This window comes from Macadamia integrifolia, chromosome 10, assembly GCF_013358625.1.
Source record: "Macadamia integrifolia cultivar HAES 741 chromosome 10, SCU_Mint_v3, whole genome shotgun sequence".
NCBI classification, from domain to species: Eukaryota; Viridiplantae; Streptophyta; class Magnoliopsida; order Proteales; family Proteaceae; genus Macadamia; species Macadamia integrifolia.
In genome coordinates this window covers 941501-961713 of record NC_056566.1, presented here as the reverse complement: position 1 = coordinate 961713, position 20213 = coordinate 941501, and the positions used below count along the sequence as shown (strand labels likewise).

Here is a 20213-nt window from a genome sequence, read left to right as displayed (position 1 = left end):
AATACCAAAGTAGACTCAGACCCCCTACCGTCAGTCGTTGTTACGGAATATACCTTATATGCTGATGTCAACTACTATTTTCTTTTTTAAATACCAAAATTCCCTTATTAAATGTGAATAATAAGATTTCATAAGAATAATCATACTGTGACGATGGAGACCTCAATCTATCCTCTCGTTGCCCAATCCGATCATCTTCTCTTCCGCTTCCTCTCTGTTTCCGCTCATACATTATACACTCGAGACACTGATCGAGATACAAAGAGTAAGTCCGAACAAAAGCATAGTAATCCCATGAATGAGAATAAGCCTCATCGAGAAAATCAAACATATTAAGAAGGCGAGCCCCTCGTCAGGTGGCGTAAAGTATCTCCCATTGAAACACAGGATCTCCATCAGCTAATAGCCGATGAACAAGAATCAATACCTTAAGTCCATGGTATACTTCTCATCAATCGGATCGTCATCGTGGCTTGTGGCCTTCACAATGGCAACCTCCAATTCCGATGCCGTACTACTTGCAACCTTTGCTATTCCAATACTTGTCTGATCCTTAACGGCTCTAATCCCCCACCTAATCGTGCTCAGCGCCATCACCATTAAGTACAACACCGCCGCTGACTCCGGTTCCTCTCACTAACCTCCTCTACTCTAAGATGTAGTTGATTGAAATAGAGAAAGACAAAGACCAAACTCAATTGGAACGAAGCAGATCTGAATTTGATCGAAGCCCACGAAAATTGCGAAAGAATCGTATAAGAGTTGAGAGATATCTACCCAATCACGATAACAGTGGCTTTGTTAATGCTTTTCCAACTTCCTCTCTGATCGGGGAGGAGGAGCTTCTCCGCAACTTCGAATTCCTTGGAGATGCTCTCATGCGATTCTATAGCAATCACCGAAAAAAGGATAGAGAGAGGGGGGAAAGGAGACAACCCAAGTATGGCTATGGGGTTCTGAAAATCAAAACTGTGGAAAACAGGGAATTTTTTCGTTGGTGTTGCTGAGCTTTGAATTCAAAACGGTGAGTTGCTCAGTTGGTTAGTGAATAGTGTATATAAAGGTCATTTTAATTCCTCACTGTTAAGTGACTGATGGCAGGGGGTCTGAGTCTAATTTGGTATTACAGAGGGGGTGTTCTTATAATAGTGGCATTCTCTAGGGGGTGGCACTGCAAATTACCCTTAATTAAATGATCACTCACCGTGATGAGCGTTGCTCCTCGTTTGGCTTTGGCTCTAGCTCGATGATACATGAGGTTGTAAGCTCTTCATGTTCTTCCATTGCGAGTGAAATTTGAAAATTCTATTCATCCTCACTATTGATCTCGACATAGGTTGAGGTTGCAGCATTACCTTCTACTCGCTTGGATCGACAATCACTAGCAAAGTGACATCTTTTGCCATAATTGTAGCATTGATAATTTCTTTGACGGAATTTCTTGTCTTAGTCTTCTGTATCTCGATCTCTTTGAGCTCCCCCTCGTTGAGAGCCTCTTCCCTTTTGGTCTCTTTTTTCAGTCTTCTTGTTTCTTCTTAGTCTACCACCGTCTGTTTCAAATGTTGCACGAATCCTTTCTTTATCTTTGAACCATCTGTTTTTTTTTTTTTTTTCTAAAGAGGGCCCTTTCTTCCCCCTTTATTGAGATTGTAGATATATTTGTTTGTCTAAAGCCACTTGATTGGGTAATATATTTTTCAACTCTGTTAGAGTTGGTTCTCTTTCCCATCCAAGGGTTGTCGTGATAATACCATTGTATTCTGGCTATATGCATGTATCCCATGAATAATTATTCTCCTCATCCGAGTATCTGAGATGCATTTTGAGGATCTAATTTTATAATTTTTTCACAAAGAGACTTAACTTTTGTAAAATATTGACTAACTGTCATGTTCTATTGTGAGAGTGATAGAAGCTCATTCTCCAGCCATTGAAGCTTAGCATCATTCGTCTGTGCGAACAGTACTGCAAGATATACATTACCTTATCAGTTTTGTCTTCCATCTCTTCAACTCTTCAACGTTTGTAGGTGGTGTGGTGTTGTTACCGCCATCAATATCCCATAAATCCTCCAGTTGTTGTTGTTAAGCTTCTTGATACCGTTAGCCGAACTAGTAAGCCTTGTCCTCGACCAACCAATTTCACAATCCCTGACTATGTACTGGTAGAACCTCCTCATAGTACCATCTTTAACCGTCTACTCTAATACCACTTGTTGAAGCGAAGGTAAGAGAATTAGATTTTTTTGTAAGAAGGAAGCTCACAATACACAATTTGTATATACCCACATATAATACATTTATATACACACTAACATTTCCTCACACACACTTATTGATGATAACATCACACTTATTACTCACTATTCATCCACTCATCCAGTTCATTATATCTCACACTTTCACCTCACATATATCATTACACATTACACTATACACTTGCACCTTGCACCTTGCACTTTGCACTTTGCACTTTGGACATACTTGCACTTAAACTTGGGACTTGCATTCATTTGAGATACCAAGTCCCTTTATATAGGGGTTGTAGGTCGATTACAGAGAGGTCTCTAGATTGGTGGTGGAAATCTGGAGAGTGAGGGAGAGAGGGAGAAAGAGAGAAATTTCTAGAGAGAGAAAAAAAAATTCTATAGAGGAGGATATGATTATTTTCATATTTATTGATACTTGAAGCTCTGATACCACTTGTGTATACCCGAAGCTCTAATATCTTTTGTTGAATGCAATGGGCTAATATAAAAATATGAAAAATAGCAATACTAAAACATCTCTCTCAGTTACAACAAACTCAAATAGTACACTCATGGTGTTGGTGTTTCAACATCGTTACATCCTAAAATTTATCTTTGCCTTACATAGCTTGATCGACTTGATCAACTTCACTTGATCAATTTCACTTGATACAAACATATAAGTGAGTTAGGCTATTTATAGCCTTTCGTGTATCGCCTCTATAACGGAACCAACCTTACTACATGATTGACTCAACAATTCTAGATACAATATAGACCCTACTAGACTATTCTACCAGGTGAATAATCAAGGCCTACATAAGTCTAACCTATTCTAGAATCATCAAGACTCTACTGACATTTTCTTTATCATTCTTCAATCTTTTATACTATTATGGAGACAAGTCATCTCAACTCTCATTACTTTAATATCCAACTTTCTCCATTACTCTAGTAACTTTTGAGTTTAATAATCTAAAAAATTCATATTTTCCAATCTAATAACTTTTGACTTTAATTGCCTGTAAGAAAAGAGGGGAGCGAAAGAATGAGCCAATCCTATGACTATTCCATCCTTCAGCCTTCCCTTCTTTGGAGTCGACCGCCTTGAATGAGTCCTTATTGTTGTCAAGCTCCCTTTGTTCACCATCTTTCAACCACCTTTCATCTTTGGATCTCTCTCCCCATTTTTCTTTTTCTTTTCTTCTTCTCACTCACTCACGGCAAGCCCCGGCCAAAGCGATAGTGTTCTCTATCCCTCTTCGATGGAGGAATTAGTAATTACTGAATTCAAATCGAATGGTGGGCAACACAAAGGTGAGGGTTATAGGGTTCAAATTAATCGAACCTAATGAAGAAGATGAAATGATGAACTATGTATGCACTTAGCTCCCTTAGTCCTTTTATGAGGTTAAACTTGGTATTTCACGTCATATAAGGGCAATTTGGCTATTATGAAGCATAGAGTAAGGATAATGTCATCACTTAACAGCTCTTTCTCACAGACCGAAACGATTGATAGAATCTTTTAGACTTGGGGGAGGGGAGTGGTATTTCTCAAAATACCTAGGATGAAAGTGTTATTACGGCGAAGTACAGGGTAGGGGAGTGATATTTCCTCTTATTATTATATGTTTTCTTTTAATAGTTGTTTAATGTAAACTTAACTATTTTAGGTAAACCAAAACTGAATCATTTTAAAAAATATTTCAATATTTGAAATTGAAATCATTTATGAATGATTTCAATTTAAATGGTTTTAGACAGTTTCTTGGGGCTTTTAATTTCTTATTCGAAGGGGCTTTAAACGGTTCGGTTTTAGTTTTACCTAAAAATTCTTGCATCAACAGAGGAATCTTCATTAGGCTTGTAAGGCTCTCGAAAGTTGCGCTAGTGTCTTCTCCGGATCCATCTCTCGCCACAACTGAGATTGTGAGGGATAAGGGCAGAGATAAAGTTAGGGGGTAGATGACTTCGCCACCACGAACAAAAGATGAAACCTCGTAGATAATGAGGTGGCAACATCAGAGGAGCCGTAGTTAAGGTGGAAGGAGCCGAAACCAAGGGATCACTCGCAGAACCAGCAACATCAAGGAGAGGAACTTCATTGTAGGACTAAATAGCAGTACCGCTAGCTTCCAAAGGTTTTCCAAACCAGACATTGTGAGATCCCATTCATAATGGACAGCTTGTTGGAATTGAAATCCATTGTCATTCATGATGGTGACATATGTTAGAGGAAGCTTTTCTACTAAAACTTCCACACAGATTCTAGCTAAGGCGAGTTTATAATGAGTAAAGCCTCCATGACTATAGGAGAGTTACCAAAATAAAGATGTAATACAAAATAGAATCTCTATCAAAGACAACTACATGCTGGCCAAGGAAAATAGAATAGAAGCCATAGTTGTCAAAGCCTCAGAGGTGTTGCCTAGGTGTCCAGGTGCCTTGGTTGCCTTAAATGCCTTGTGTCTGGACCCTTCAACGCCCTGGGTTTCCTAGACGCCATGACAACTATGATAGAAACTTATCAGAATAGAAACTCAATGAAATAGCAATCTTCCAAGAATATTCTCCATGCAAAACTGCTCTTGATGATGGCTTGATAACTTCAAAAAATCTTCTACGCAACAGCTAGGCTTTTACGTGGTTTTGACCTTTGTTATTGTGGACATTTTTTTTTTTTTTTTTTTAGTAATGGAAAAAGGTGTTCCATGGTAGTAATCATAGCCCCCATACGGCAAGCAGCACTTCCGCAGGACCAATGGGCAATAGTGGGCATGCCAAGACTCGAACCCACAACCAGCTGACTCGACCGGTTATGGATTGAGGGCATTTTCACCACTAGGCTACCAACCCCATTGGTATTTTTGTTGATATATTTGATCCACATCACTCTCTCATAAAATAGTACATTTTTGTATCTTCATCAAGCATTTGCTTCTGTTCTTTTATTTGGTAACATTTAGGTGCTTTCATTTTCTCCATGTGGTTACCCTTTTTGTCACTCAATGCTGCTGCCAAGGTTTTATTTATTTATTTATCAAAGGCACTTGTGCCGACAAAAAGGTTATTGCTATATAGCACATCGACATGTAGCATAGATCCAATGACTAGGAACACCTTGTGCTACGTGTTCAAGTGTAACTGATCATTGGATGATACGCTACATGCTAATGTGTGCTACAGATGATCTCAATCCGATCACTCAACCCCCCGCCCACCCTCACATTTTGACATCATGATTTGATTTGTCAATACTCTGTTTCATCACCCTCAACCTCGCACATGCAGGAGCCTCATGCACCGGATACGCCCTTTTGAGTCCGTTTCATTGTTCCCTCAGTAAGTGGAATCTAAAACTCAAAAAATAAATAAATTAATTAATTAATAATAATAAATAAAGAAAACAAAATGTTGAATTTTGAGTCCTATCACATCTTAATATTTTCGAGTGACTACAAAGTGCTTTATGCAGCTATCAATCTGACAAAGTCTGCAAGCAACAGTAGCAATTCGCCAATGAATAATTTAATACCCATGTTGAGATGTATCTTTTGTGTTAGGAACTGATGCGAAATGATCCCTTTTGGTGGGATTCTATCAGTTAATATTAGGCTCAGGGTTTCTAAAGTTCAAAATTCTCCATTGTGTAATGTTCATGTAATTAAATTCAGGCCTGCAATCTTCCACTCTCTTAATTATCAAAAAAAAAAAAATTTGTCTTCCACTCTCTTTGATCTCCACTTTTGGGCTTTAACATTTAACTTATATAGCGAGCTAATTCCATAAAGCTTGAGTCAGTGCACTTATATATAAATATATATATACATATATATATACACACACACTTAAGTGATAATTCTAATAGAGTCCCTTGTTAAAGACTTTTTAAGTTCAAATCAAATTACGGCTGTTCCTTTTCTAGAAGCTACCTTTGTAGTTCCTATTTCTTCATACTTAGATTAGCAATAATCTTCTCAGCAGTGATATGAATAGTGTTCCTATGATATAATTGCTCTAGCATTTAAAGAAACCTTGGGTTTATGTATTGAGTGTGGATCTGCTTTTATGCATTCCACCAATCAAAAGCTAGGAAACATGAGTATCCTTGTTTCTGATTCACGAGGTCCGGTATGTTCACTTCACTAGAATACCCTGTGCGTGATATAGAAAATACTAATCAAGTTATCCTTTTATTATGTTGTTTATTTTCCCTATGGCTAAGTTTGGTTGCAAGTGATATTTAAGGGGAAAGGTTGTAAAATTTTCATACCTAAAAAGGAAACTTCTATTATCATTAGTTCATTACTCAATGAGATCCCATTTGATTGTATAAACTACTTAAATTTTACATATAATTTTTATTTTCAATATTATAGGGTTTTGGATGCAAAGCTAAGAAAAATTTAATAACCAAATATGGAATGATTTGAAGTTAATGATATAATCACATGTGGTAATGATTATAAACATTTCTTCTTTAAGTATGAAAATTTCACTTCCTTTCCCTTTAATTTCCCTTGCAACCAAACGGAGCCTATGGTTTGCAACCAAAGCTCAAGGATCTGCCAAGTAAGTTACTTTTATGAGATCACATGCGCACACAAAAAACACAAAGTGCACACTTGAGCATGAAAGGAATAACACACCTCTAATGTTCAAAGCAGTTCTATACATTTTCAGGTGCATGGGTGATAATCAAACCAAATAGCAGAGAACATTACATACTCAATATGAGGACAACAGATACGGAGAGGACATCAATAATACTTCTTGCTTACTCACTCTCCCTCTCCCTCTCCCTCTCCCTCTCATTTATCTATTTATTCAAAGTTGTTCATATTGATTCCTGCCAACTGATGGCTATGAAAGGCCAATGCTTCCACTGGCTTCTATGTCCAGACCCCTGCACCAAGATGAAGAAATTACAGTCAGGGACTTGACAAAAGATGTTTTGAACAAAAAAGAAAGCAAATTATCTCATTTTTTATTTGGTAGCAAAAGTCAGTCCATCCCTGTTTCGTTCCCCAAAACTTTTGACTATACTACTAATGAGTAGCAAATTAAAAGCTCATGTAATTCTCTTATTATAATAGACTACCAATCCGCAGATCTTTATACAACTATCATGATTGCATAATCATTTTACAGGAAAAGTGAAGAACTGTAGTATTTCAAAATGTGAATGATATTCATATGGTCAAACTTATGTAGGGGTAACCCAAGGAACAACCCAACCAAACAGAAAGAAATTTACCCAAACAGACTGCTGCCAAACATCTACCAAAAGGGTTGCCTGGTAATTATGAGAAATTTTACCTCAAGAGAAAGAAAAAAATGTCCAATTATTTTGCTTGAATACTGAGGGAAGTTCAGATATTTTTGTCATCGAACTGTGGATGTAGCTATGGAGGGTGACCATTTTTAGATGCTGAAGAAGTGCTTAAAAAAAAAAAAAAAAAAAAAAAGTTCCTCCTTATGCAGCCCTATTAAAGCCAAGAGTAAAGTAGTAAAGGTAAATTTCAATTTTTTCTTGATAATAAATTTTTATAAGATGATCACTGAGGAGGTTCACATGTACAAACCTTAAAAAAGTTAATTTTCTTGACAGATAAATCTTGAAAAGATGAATTGACTGGATTGACAAAGCATCACGTTCCAAAGCTCTACAGAAAATGAGGGTGTCATCAGCAATTAGGTGGGTAACTTCAGGTCCATGATGACCAAGCTTAACACCCTTGAAGAGATTAAGGTCTCGATGGACCTAGAGGAGCCTGGAAAGACCTTCCAAAGCTAAGATGAATAGATGACTAAAAGGGCAACCAGTCTGATGCACCTCAAAGGTTGAAAGAAACCAAAAAAATGCTACAATGCAGTTTAATAGATCAAGAACAAGTGGCTCCAAGGTTGCTGATAATATCACACCATTGAGCATTAAACCCTAAGAATTCGAAAATAGCTCTAAGATAAAAACACGTGATAAAAAAATCATATATATCTCTACAACGTTATTCATGAATGTTTGCAATAGCGTTTCTTTTTGTCATACTTTACCTTTCTTTTATGCACAATTTTAGAAACTGTCAATTGACATATATCACATCAAAATCTACTAATATTTATATTTATGCTAAAATCTTCAACAGATTCTGCCAATACTCATGCCAAGTTTTACCTGAAAGTCTTCTGTACTAGTTTTCCCCAACCTGAATGAACTATGGCAGTACATTGAGGTCTTGTGCAATTAACATACAAACTGTATGTACTAACCTAACTATCAGATGCTTTCTGAATGTTAACGCATGGACAGTAACACATACAGGGACAGGCATGTACAGAGTATCTTATACTTTCATGCAACAACTGGTATTATACTGCTAGTATAGTCAATACAGGATATTCTACTAGAAAGGTTTTTTTTTTTTCTGGTGGATGGGGAGGGGAACAACTGCTCATATTCTGCTAGAAAGGGGCAGAATCCAATGCAAGTCATGATTTTGCAAGGTCCTGGCAGGTTGGATTGGGTCAGTCCTAACCTTGGGAAATTTTTGCGCGAATTGGCTGTTTCAAACTCAAACCCACATTTGTATGCTGGCAGCCCAAGCTTTTACCATCGCACCAAGCAAAAACCCCTGTAGTCCACAACTATGGTAGCCTATTACCAAACTAGCTTTTGGGCTTAAAAGGACCCAAACCAGACATAAAGCATTTGAGATCACACAAGCTATGTTCCGGTTCAATGCCATAAATCATGGCTTTCACCAACAAGGAGATACTGATTTCCGATCACAATCTCAAGGGACAGGCTTGGATTGTCCAGGATCACCCCAACCCAGCCTGCCATGCTCATTTCATGGTCCAAGCTGCATATCATCTTAAGATAGGTCAAATATATTGCCTACAACATGAACCCCATGCTAAACTACATGTCCAAGCCTGAGATAAAATTGCATTGATCTGTCATTCCCATATTGAAAAATAATCTTGTGAAATGAACAGGCATGGACCTAACCTTGCACAAATTTCATCACAAAGAACAAAACTCATCCTTGAAATTTTCAGCTTAACTGATTATTCCAGAAAAATATATTGGGAGAGAAATTTGATTAGTATATGGAAGGAATAAATAATTTAGGCCTTACCGATCGGCTTGTACCAACATTAGGGTAGATATTCATTGTTGACAAACATGCTTGCATTCGAGGTTTGAACGTGTTTGCTGGAGTAATATTTCTTCAATAGCATCCACAAAGCTTGAAAGATTTAGCCGCATATTCACATCCAGGTTGTTCACCAATTCCTAATAATAAAAACTGAGAAAATTGTTGACATGGCTAACAAAACCTAAACAAATAAGACGGATATTCAAGTGAAAACAGAACTACAAGCATTTTTCTTGGCTATCACATACAGTTTCAAACAGCTTTGGCCATGTAATGCTGCTACCTCTTAGAAGGCATGAATGGGAATTGACCCGACCAAATTATACATGAGCACATCCTAAAGACCTGAACCATATGTTTCCTATCCCCAAATATACTACAGTGTTGATCGAAATGGTTTGGAACTTGAGCTGGATTCTTAACTCTGAGTATTCTATCAGGAGATTTTTCAGGTTCTGTCAATTATAATAGCCTGGGCTTTTATTTATTTGTGTGATTCCACTACTTGTCTGGTTCCAACGTTCTTCAAACTTTTCGTTGTCCATTTATATACTTCCTATAAAATGTATAATCTCTCTCTCTCTCTCATCCTCTTCATCCTTCCTATCCTACAATCCAATTTACAAGCAAATTAAGAGATTAAAATAAATCATTTACTCTAAAACAAACAGCAGAGATGTCAGTGACACAGTCAACTAGAGCACAGGAACCACAGAGATTTCTGAACAAGCTGAATTTTTGCATTTGATGCATTGTCCCTTCCATGCTATTTCAGATATATAAAACAAATCAAATAACTTCCATACACACAAACATAAAAATCTTGTTGTAACCTTGGTTGGTTACAATAAGATTGTAAAACCTTACTTTTTTGTCCTTCTAGCATAACATTTTTTTTTTTTTCAATGAGGGTAAATCCTGCCATTTTCACAAAAACTGCATTAAATAACTTTCAGTTATTGTTAAATCCTTTTTTACCCCAGCATAAAATATCTTTTGAGAAAAATACAAGGGGAAATTAAAAGAAGGTTACAACTTTTTAGTTCACCAATTTGGTGTCAAAAAGGTGGAATATATATATATATATATGTGACGAAAAGGCTGGGCATGCCACCAGGATGCCCAGCCATGTGTCTGTCTCTCTCTCCATCCCTTATGAAATGACGCCCCTGCCCAATCCATCCTTCCCTCCACATTGATGCTTCTGCTAGCTTGCCGAAAGAGAGCGGCGTGCCCAACCCTCACCCTTAATCCTTAAGTGTCAAATAATTTGTAACCTTATGTTTTTGCCTTTTTAGGATGACACTTTTTTTCCAATGAGGGCAAATTCTTGTCATTTCACATGTATACTCGAAAAATGTGCAAGACAATGATAGCTTTTAATAATGACATAATGAGAAGTCACTTTTAATTTTTTTGCCCCTAACTTAAAGAGCTTTGAGGAATAATATAAGGGTCATCAAATGAATGTGTCAAGTTCTAAATACACCTATAGAGGTGTTATTCAGGCAGTCTCATATATATATATATATATATATATAATACTGGTGCTATTCAAGACAAAAAGAGAACTACAAACAGATAGAAACAAAAGTACAACTATTACAAACATACCGATATTTAAAAGGATTGTAGACAAAGGCACCATAAACACACATACTACAAATGTTAAGACATTTAAGAGGATGGTAGACGAGGCACTATTCTCTGGTGGAGGCATGTTTTTGTAAATTCAATTTTAACGCTGCTAGAATTCATTAAATATGATTTTACAACTAAATATGCCACTAACAATAAAAGACCAACACAACTCACCTCAACCTTGCAGAAAAAGCTTAATGAAATTCCCTTCGAATGATCTGAGCACTTGAGCGATATCAGTTTTAATGGCAAATTTGACAATGGCCAACCTTGAGATATCTTTATGAAAGCATCAATTCCACCAACCATATGAGATGTTACTGTGTCATCTCTGTCCGAATATTCAAAGGTGTGTCTGCAATAGAGGCATTGTAATTGAGTATAAAAGCTTAAAATGCATCAAACAGTGATACTGATAATCTCAATTACAACCACTTTGCTGACAATGATGGTCTAAAGAAAAGGTAGATGTAGGAGAACCTGACGAAAGTATGTCTCTGCTATTTAGAATATAAATTATTCTACATGATCAATAATAGTCACATAAAAGTGTACTTGATCCCAAAAAACAATTACTCTTTAAATTTTATAACTAAATACAATGTACTGTATAACTTCAATCTTTTATTTCCAAAACAAATGATAAAATCATGTTCAGATTTCATAGCAGGTACTAATACCCAGCACTCTTGGCAGAGGAATCATTTCAAATCCTTTAGATGAGTCCATGGCAGGCCTGTAAATTGACTGGATATACCAACTTCTGCAATTTAAGAAATAGGATATCTACACCATATTGAGAAATATCCAGCAGATATTCCCTTGGAGACTCCAAATCCATGTCCAGATGTGCACAACTGGATATACATGCTTTAAGAACCTACTGTAAAATCACAAATTGTATATTCTCCGCACAACCTTCTGGAAAAACAGATTAGACTAGTGCCACCAAAATTAAGACAAGTATATCTCGACAGTGAAAGCACGTGTAGTTGCACAGGACACTAGGCTAAAGTAACAACATGTGAATAGATTAACACAGCCAGAACCAGAGAAAACAATAAATGGTAGTTAATAAGCACCTTAGTAATTAAAGTTTTTTGTGTTCCGAAGGGAATGACTCTGATTCTTGACCTGCATAGAAGTGGTCAAGTGGGTGCCTATAAGCATTCCAGCATTTGACAAACACAACCAAATAACTTTGATCAAGTTTCGGGCAATCATTTGTTTTCAAATCCCAACATTTTTTTAACTCCACCTGTCCATAGGGATGTGCCTAGTGAAGAGAAGTAAATAGTTGAAATTCTGGATTCAATTCATATTCGTATCTGATTATATACATACGGATACCAAATGTAACTGGATAGATATTTAGATATTAATGTATCTACTCCACAATAATCTCAGATGGTTGATACTTATTCAACAATTTATACTTGATATGCATTTTATATGATATATATTTATTTATGTCTATCAGATAGAAACTATCACTTCTGCTTTATGTTGGTTTTATTAATATTTATGTAATAAAAATTAAGCAGACATTATTGATTTCAAAGAACCATATCTTTAATGTATTTGAATTCGGATACTCAGAAGAAATGCTGCACATATATTAAAGCAAATTTAGATAACAGGTATGCTCATCAGAGATGAGTGTATACGGGTGTGTGTGCTCAGTGTAGATCCTAGCCAAGTGGCAGATGGTGTGCAGGTAACAGATAATAACCAAAGGAATTTTGGGGATACAGTTACTTTCCATGCTTTTTGCTCTTTAGCTTTCCCAATTAAATGCTGTTACCTTAGGCCAAAAGAAATCAATTACATATATATTTAATAGAGACTAGTTTTTTGAACAGGTACAGTGCACTACTTAAGATTAGGAGATCCAAAACAAAGACAGAGGTGAGCAGGAAAATTACTCTATAGTATTCATTAAGAAGAAGTTATATTCATAGAACAATAGAACATGAAAATCTCACCTTGATTTGTTTGCGCACTTCACTACTAATCTCCTTAGAGAGCATAAACGGATTCGGTCTTGCACTTCTCTTACAAACCATTCCAATGAAGACCTTATCTCAAATAATGAAAATGATGAAGAAAACTGCCTGCAAGAACAATAAGTGATTATATCATTTTGAAACTAAACCAATGACGAGCAGTGAAAGATGTATATTCCATAAACTCAAAACTGCGTTGGTTTCAGTTTTCTGTCCAAATGAAAAAATATTTGATGCCAAGCAAGCAATCATTCCTGTCCAATATCAATAGGAATAAACAACAAAGGACAAAGAAAGTACAATTTCCCATGCCTGCAGGTGAAGAAAATATTTAACCAAGCATCACACTACGAAAAGTTATGAAAAAAGAAAAAAGAAAAATGTCCTTGAGTTAATAAGCTAAAGGTAGGTGTTAGACTAAGGATTAGTGTGCCGCAAGGGCACATTGGGGTTTTCCCCCTCCACTAACCCTAATTAGAGAGAGGCGGCTAGATGGGGGGATATAATTGTAAATGCTTTATTTATTCTGTTTTGTACTCCTATCATAACTCTATCATGATAGTCATGACTCCTATCATGACTCTATCATGATTTTATATTATAAATAGGGGACTTGTGTGAGTTAAAGACACACAAGCATTCTTCCATTCTTTCTTTTAACATGGTATCAAAGCCTAATTTCTGATCTAGGTTTTCAGTTTCTCAGCAAACCTTCACCTTCCCTTTCATTACCTTTGTTAAGCTCCATCTTATCCTACCTTTGTCCCATTAACCTACCATAGGGCAGCACTAATGAGGTGATTCCTATGAATCTAGTGGCTGTCCTATGCCCTACCTCATGAACTAAAACATCAAAAACCCTTGCAAGAAAATTTGGGTTCTTCACACTTTGCGATTTTTTATTTTTCTATTTTATGGAGTGTGGTTTCTTCCTCTTTAAGGAACACATCTCTACCTCTTGAAGATCAAGTACAGCTACCTGGAAGGACTCATCATTATCCACGAGATCAAGATCTACACAAATCAATTTGTGCAAAAAAAAAGGGTTTTCCTCTAAAAGCCTGACAAAATCGATTTTTGGGACTCCCTCCTCAGAATTGGCTGAATTTTTTAGGAGATCATCATCACCATTATAGAGGAGATCGACCAGACTTGTCGCCCTATTTGCCAAGTCTCTGTATCAAATCTCCCATATTCTTTGATAATTAGGGTTTTCTCCCAAAACCATAATTTGTTTATTTCAACAGTTCTTCATCAAGTCTGATATTATTTGGAGTACTGTAATACCCTTACTGGACAATTCGTTCCAAGTATAGACACATTCTAACGGTTGACTTTGAAGATCTGGTATTTCTCTTTCTCATTGTCAATTTTTTACTAGTTCAATCATGTCTGAAGTAACTATTGTGACCATTGGGTCTGATGGACAAAGTCGCAATGACTATATGCCATTTGGGACTAGCTCTATGAAATTGGACGGAACTAATTACCTCGTCTGGTCCAGATCCACATATCTTACCATTGCTGGTAGAGGTCTCATTGGACACATTATAGGGAAATTGAAGAAACCCTCTGATGAGGGTACCCCTCAGGATAAATGGGTCACTAATGACTCCTTGGTAATGTCTTACTTGATTGGTTCTATTCATCAATCTATTCTCGAGGATTTTTGCTATTAGATACTACTTCTCAGATTTTGGCTGCTGCCAAGGAAACTTATAGGAAACTAGGGAATGATGCTCAGGTATTTGAACTTTGCAAGAAGGTTCATACCAATACCCAGCAGGAACACTCTGTGTCCAAATATTATGCAGACCTTTGAGCTCTATGGTATGAACTGGACCATTATGCATATTATCATCCCAAAAATGCTAAAGATACTACTGCTTGCACCAAACATGTGGACAAAATTAGGGTGTATGATCTCTTGGCAGTTTCAAATGTCGAGTATGATCAGATTCGTGTTCAGATACTTAGCAAATCTCCCTTCCCTACTCTGGAACAGTCCTTTGCTATGGTTTATACGGAGGAATGTCATCGTATCTCGATGCTACAGACTGGATCCACTATTACCCCTGAAGGAGCAAATCAAACTGGTGATTCTACTAAGGAGATTGTTAAATGTGAACACTACCACAAACCATAACATACCAAGGCCAACTGTTGGAAGCTCCATGGAAAACCTATTGATTTTGAGGCAAAGCGTGTCGGGGTCGATCCAAAACTAAAACCCATCAGGCTGAGACTGTGGACACTCCCCCTGCAACTGATATTGTACTCTCCCAATAGGAACTCCATGCTTTCAGACGTATGCTTAAGGCTTCCAATTCTTCAACTCCTGCCAATTCTGTCCCTTTAGGTTCCAAGTTTGCTCACTCAGGTATTTTATTTGGTGGTTATTGTGCATCGGTCGTCTCCACTCCCTGGATCATTGACTCCGGTTCCACTGATCACATGATCGGTGCCTCCAATTTATTTCACCAGTATTCACCCACCTCAGGCAGAGATAAAGTTAGGGTAGCAGATGGCACCCTATCATCTGTCTCCATAAAGGTTCTATTAAGTGTTCTCCTTCTATACTTCTGTCTTCAGTTTTACATATTCCTAATTTTACTACTAATTTTCTATCCCTTAGTAGTCTTACTAAGGACCTAAACTGTAAAGTAACATTTTTTCCTTCCCATTGCATTTTCCAAGATCTGGAAACAAGGAAGACGATTGGATGTGGTAAGGTGCAGGGTGGTCTTTATTTGCTTGATGATGGTTGTCTCCCTACTGTTGCAGCATTAACAATTGTTGGTGTACGATGTCTTGTATTCCGTCACAGTTTAATCCAGGGAGTATTGGTGCAACGCCTCGACAGGAGGGGCACAAACCCTCGCTCGAATTTTTTATTTGAGGGCAATTGTGTACTTTCCGGATTAGGGCTTTTTCGTTATATATTCATAGTGAGGGTTTCTTTCTTTGTAATGCAAAACAATACTGAGAGGTGTGAGAATGAGCGTTGTAACCATATTCTCCATTGATAGTGAAGCAAGATCTCATCTCATCAAGGACGTAGGCAACCTTGCTGAACCTCGTAAATCTGTGTGCATTGTTTGTTCTGTTTTCTCATTATCTTCTGCATCGTTTTAGGGTTGCGTTTCAACAACTCCTCATCAACTACACTATGCTTCTTTTGAATTGACTCAATGGCATTGTCGTTTGGGACACCAACCAATTGGGACCTTATCTCTTTTATTTCCGCATTTAGTTAAATCATGTACCAGGATGAACTCTTTTGTGATGTACTCTGGCTAAATAGACTCATTCCAATTATTTACCTTTAAATAAAAGTTCTTTTATTTTTCATTTGGTTTACTCTGACGTATAGGGTCCATCGCGTCGGATATATATTTCTGGGAAAAGGTGGTTCATGTCCTTTATTGAGTGTCACTCTAGAACTACTTAGATTTACGTGATGCAGCACAAAAGTGAAGTGTTTGGTTGTTTTTAGCGGTAAGTTACTAGTGAAGAAGTGATGACTATAAATCTGCTTGCTCCACCAATATTACCCATCATCATCACCACAGGATCCTCATGCTCAATAAGATAGTGAAAGGGCAGAACCTATTGTTCCAACTCAAGGGGAGATGACTCTAGTTCAAAGCACCATTGGTGAATTCCAAAGACAAATTAATGGCTTCACTCTTCAAGTTTATAGTAGGGGACACACCAAAAATAAGCAATTTCATACCATCACCACTACTACACCACCTTTACACATCCCTTCGCCAGCCCTGGATCCAGTTTCGACTGAGCCTTATACTTCAGGTATAATCTCTCCTTCTAATCAACCTATTGCCCTTATAAAAGCACTAGGACTTGTGCTCAACACCCTATATCTCATGTTGTTTCATATGATTCCCTTTTCTCCCTCCTATCGTGCCTTTGTGTCTTTTCTTTCATATACTTGTGTCCCTAAGAATTGGCAGGAAGCTCTTGTAGAAAAAAAAATGGTAGGCTACAATGGAGGAAGAATTGGATGCCTTAAAAAGGAATGCTACATGGGAACTTGTGACTCTTTCCACCTGGGAAGAGACATGTTGGCTGCAAGTGGCTGTTTGTGGTAAAACAGAACATCAATGGTTCTGTTGACAAATACAAGGTAAGGCTTGTGGCTAAAGGATTCACTCAGATTTATGGAATCGACTACCAGAAGACATTTGCACTAGTTGCCAAGTTGACCTCTATGCGAGTTTTACTCTCATATGTTGTGAACCTAGGATGAGAACTCCAACAACTTGATGTAAAGAATGCTTTCCTCTATGGAGAGCTCGATGAGGAAGTTTATATGGAAATTCCACCAAGTTTCTCTAGCACAAGAACTCAAGGCAAGGTCTGTAAGTTGAAACATGCTCTCTATGGTTTGAAGCAGTCGCCCAGAGCGTGGTTTGGAAGATTTCACAAGGTTATGACATCTGTGGATTATAAGCAGAGTAACGTTGACCACACAATGTTTATAAAGAGGTTTGGTGAAAAAGTTACTATGCTCATTGTCTATGCGGATGACATTGTGGTAATAGAAAATGATGGTACTGAGATTGATCATCTCAAGGGTTTTCTGGTAAAAGAATTTGAGATAAAGGATCTTGGAAAGTTAAGGTACTTTCTTGGAATTGAAGTTGCTAGATCCTCAAAAGTCAAAAGGCATATTTCTCTCTCAAAGGAAGTACATCTTTGATCTGTTATTCGAGATAGGTACGATGGGTTGTCATCCTTCTAATATTCCTATGGAAGCTAGTAGCCAGCTCAAGGAAAAGGAGGGTGAACTAGTTGACAAAGGCCGCTACCAACGGTTGGTAGGAAAACTGATATATCTCTCGTATACACGACCTAACATTATTGTGGTTATAAGTTTGGTCAGTCAATTTATGCATGATCCCTATTCCTCTAATATGGAAGTTGTTATGTGTATCTTACGATACTTAAAGTCAGCTCCAGGAAAAGGGATCCTCTTATCTCCTCATGATTACCTCCGACTTGAAGCTTATACAGATGTTGATTAGGATAGCTCACCTGACAGAAAGTCTATCTCTGGTTATTGTATCTTTATAGGGGAATCTTGTCACTTGGCGCAGCAAGAAGCAGAATGTGGTGGCTATATCTAGTGCTGAAGCACAATTTCATGCCATGGCACAGGGGATTTGTGAGTTACTATGGTTGCGTACACTTTTGGTTGATATTGGTGTACTTTTCATCTTCCTATGATGCTTTACTATGACAACAAGGCTACTATCAGTATTGCTTATAATCCAGTATAGCATGACCGAACCAAAGACATTTCATCAAAGAGAAGTTGGATACTAATTTGATTTGTGTTCCTTTTGTGAAGTCTGGTGATCAACTAGCTGATGTGTTCACTAAAGGACTGGTTGAAAAGCTGTTCCATCCTAGTTTAGTCAATTTGGGCATGTGTGACATCTATGCACCAACTTGAGGGGGAGTGTTAGAATAAGGATTAGTGTGCCGCAGGGGCACATTGGGGTTTTTACCCCTCCACCAACCCTAATTAAAGTGGTGCGGTTGGATGGGGGTATTATTGTATATGATTAATTTATTCTGTTTTGTACTCCTATCTAACTCTATCATGATAGTCATGACTCCTATCATAACTCTATCATGATTTTATATTATAAATTGGGGACTTGTGTGATCAGTTAAAGACATACAAGCATTCCCATTCTTTCTGTTAACAGTAGGCAATGACACAAGGGGTGGTTATACATTGCTTGTGATTAATGCAACATAAATCGCTGGAGGCCATGAGCCTCATGCATGGGTAGACTATTGCATCTGACCAACCCAAAGGAATTTATGTTTTGCTGCTACAAGAAATCTCAAGACCATCAATTTCATAAGTTGATAGAAACCCTACTGCAACTAGTTAAGAATTCAACCCCAGAAGCTCTATTATTTTTCAATATTTTGTGAATACCCAAAGGGCATTCAAAAGCACATGCAAATGTAGTAAAATTGTAGTGAAGACTTTTGATTTGAGTTGTATAAAATAATGCGGACTCGTGTGTTCGAGTTGTTACTTTCGTGCTTAGAGAGGCTGTCAAGAATTGGTTATCTCATTCCTCATTTCATAAAAGTAGGTTGGGTGATTGATTGTCTTGGTGGTGAATGTAATGCATGTAGGACGGTGATAGATTGTCTTGGTGGTAGACGTACTGCATGTAGAATGCTTTTGGCTTTGCCGATCTATATGGTACGCCAGGTAAATGGCGCCGATACCTTATTATAGTCTATTGTTATAAGCTTGTGGCTGATTTGTAGTGATGCGTCAGGTTGACAGCCAGCACTTATTATAATTAACCATAACCCGTCAATTTTTTTGCATAGATCCTCTTTCTCGTCCTTGCTTGGAATCTCGATGTTGCCGACCCATTAAGTTGGGATAAGGTTTTGGATTGTTGTTGTACCCATAGGGCATTTAATCCTCCTAATCACCATCAGTTTATGAAAATTTAAGACCTAGGACTTGAATCCAATACTAACACATAAACATCCAAAGGGCATACCTAGTGCATGAGGCTCTCACCATTGTGGGGTCTAGGGAGGGGTAGAAATGTATGCAACCTTACCCCCGATCTGCAGAGAGGTTGTTTCCTAATTCGAACCTGCTACCACCAGATCGCAATGGAGCAATCTTACAGTTGTGCCGAGGCCCACCCTCATCAACACAAAAACATCTCTATGTGCGAATCCCTTACAAGGAGAAACTATAAATTTACATTTGCATGCTCATAATCCAAATCCCGAATTTATTAAATCCTATGAGTTTAGTCCCCATTAAATCAAACAAAAACACTATTTTCTCACATACATAAGGTCTTCTTCTCACATGCATAAGGTCTTCTTAATAACTGTGAAAATTTAAAATATTTCCAATCCTTGCACTAGTATCTCTACATGGGGCATCACTTATTTACCAACTAATATGGTATGTCTTGCAAACATGAACAATCCAATGTAGAATTTGAAAGGATTTAGTTAACGACGGAAGAACATGTTGAAACTAGGCTAAAAGATTATAAGATAACCCAAAATTTATGATTAAATGAACATACTTGTTCAATTTTCTCAAATTTTACTTTTTTTTTTTTT

General features: G+C 37.4%; 1 protein-coding gene across 4 annotated transcripts in view; it reads right to left on the bottom strand.

Moving 5' to 3' along the window:
• Positions 1-6883: 6883 nt before the first annotated feature.
• LOC122091467 overlaps positions 6884-20213 on the bottom strand; it is a 30825-nt gene continuing 17495 nt past the window's right edge. Inside the window, exons 10-14 of one of the 4 annotated variants that reach the window (XR_006143944.1) lie at positions 13041-13169; positions 11230-11410; positions 9394-9564; positions 7837-7917; positions 6884-7157 (exon numbers count right to left, since the gene is read on the bottom strand). Coding sequence is in view for 1 of the 4 variants with exons in the window: in XM_042661437.1 (XP_042517371.1) it covers positions 9426-9551; positions 11230-11410; positions 13041-13169 (436 nt within the window). In the remaining 3 variants the exon portion in view is untranslated. The remainder of the gene's footprint in view (positions 7158-7836; positions 7918-9393; positions 9565-11229; positions 11411-13040; positions 13170-20213) is intronic. The other 3 variants (XR_006143942.1, XR_006143943.1, XM_042661437.1) reach the window with 3 other exon arrangements.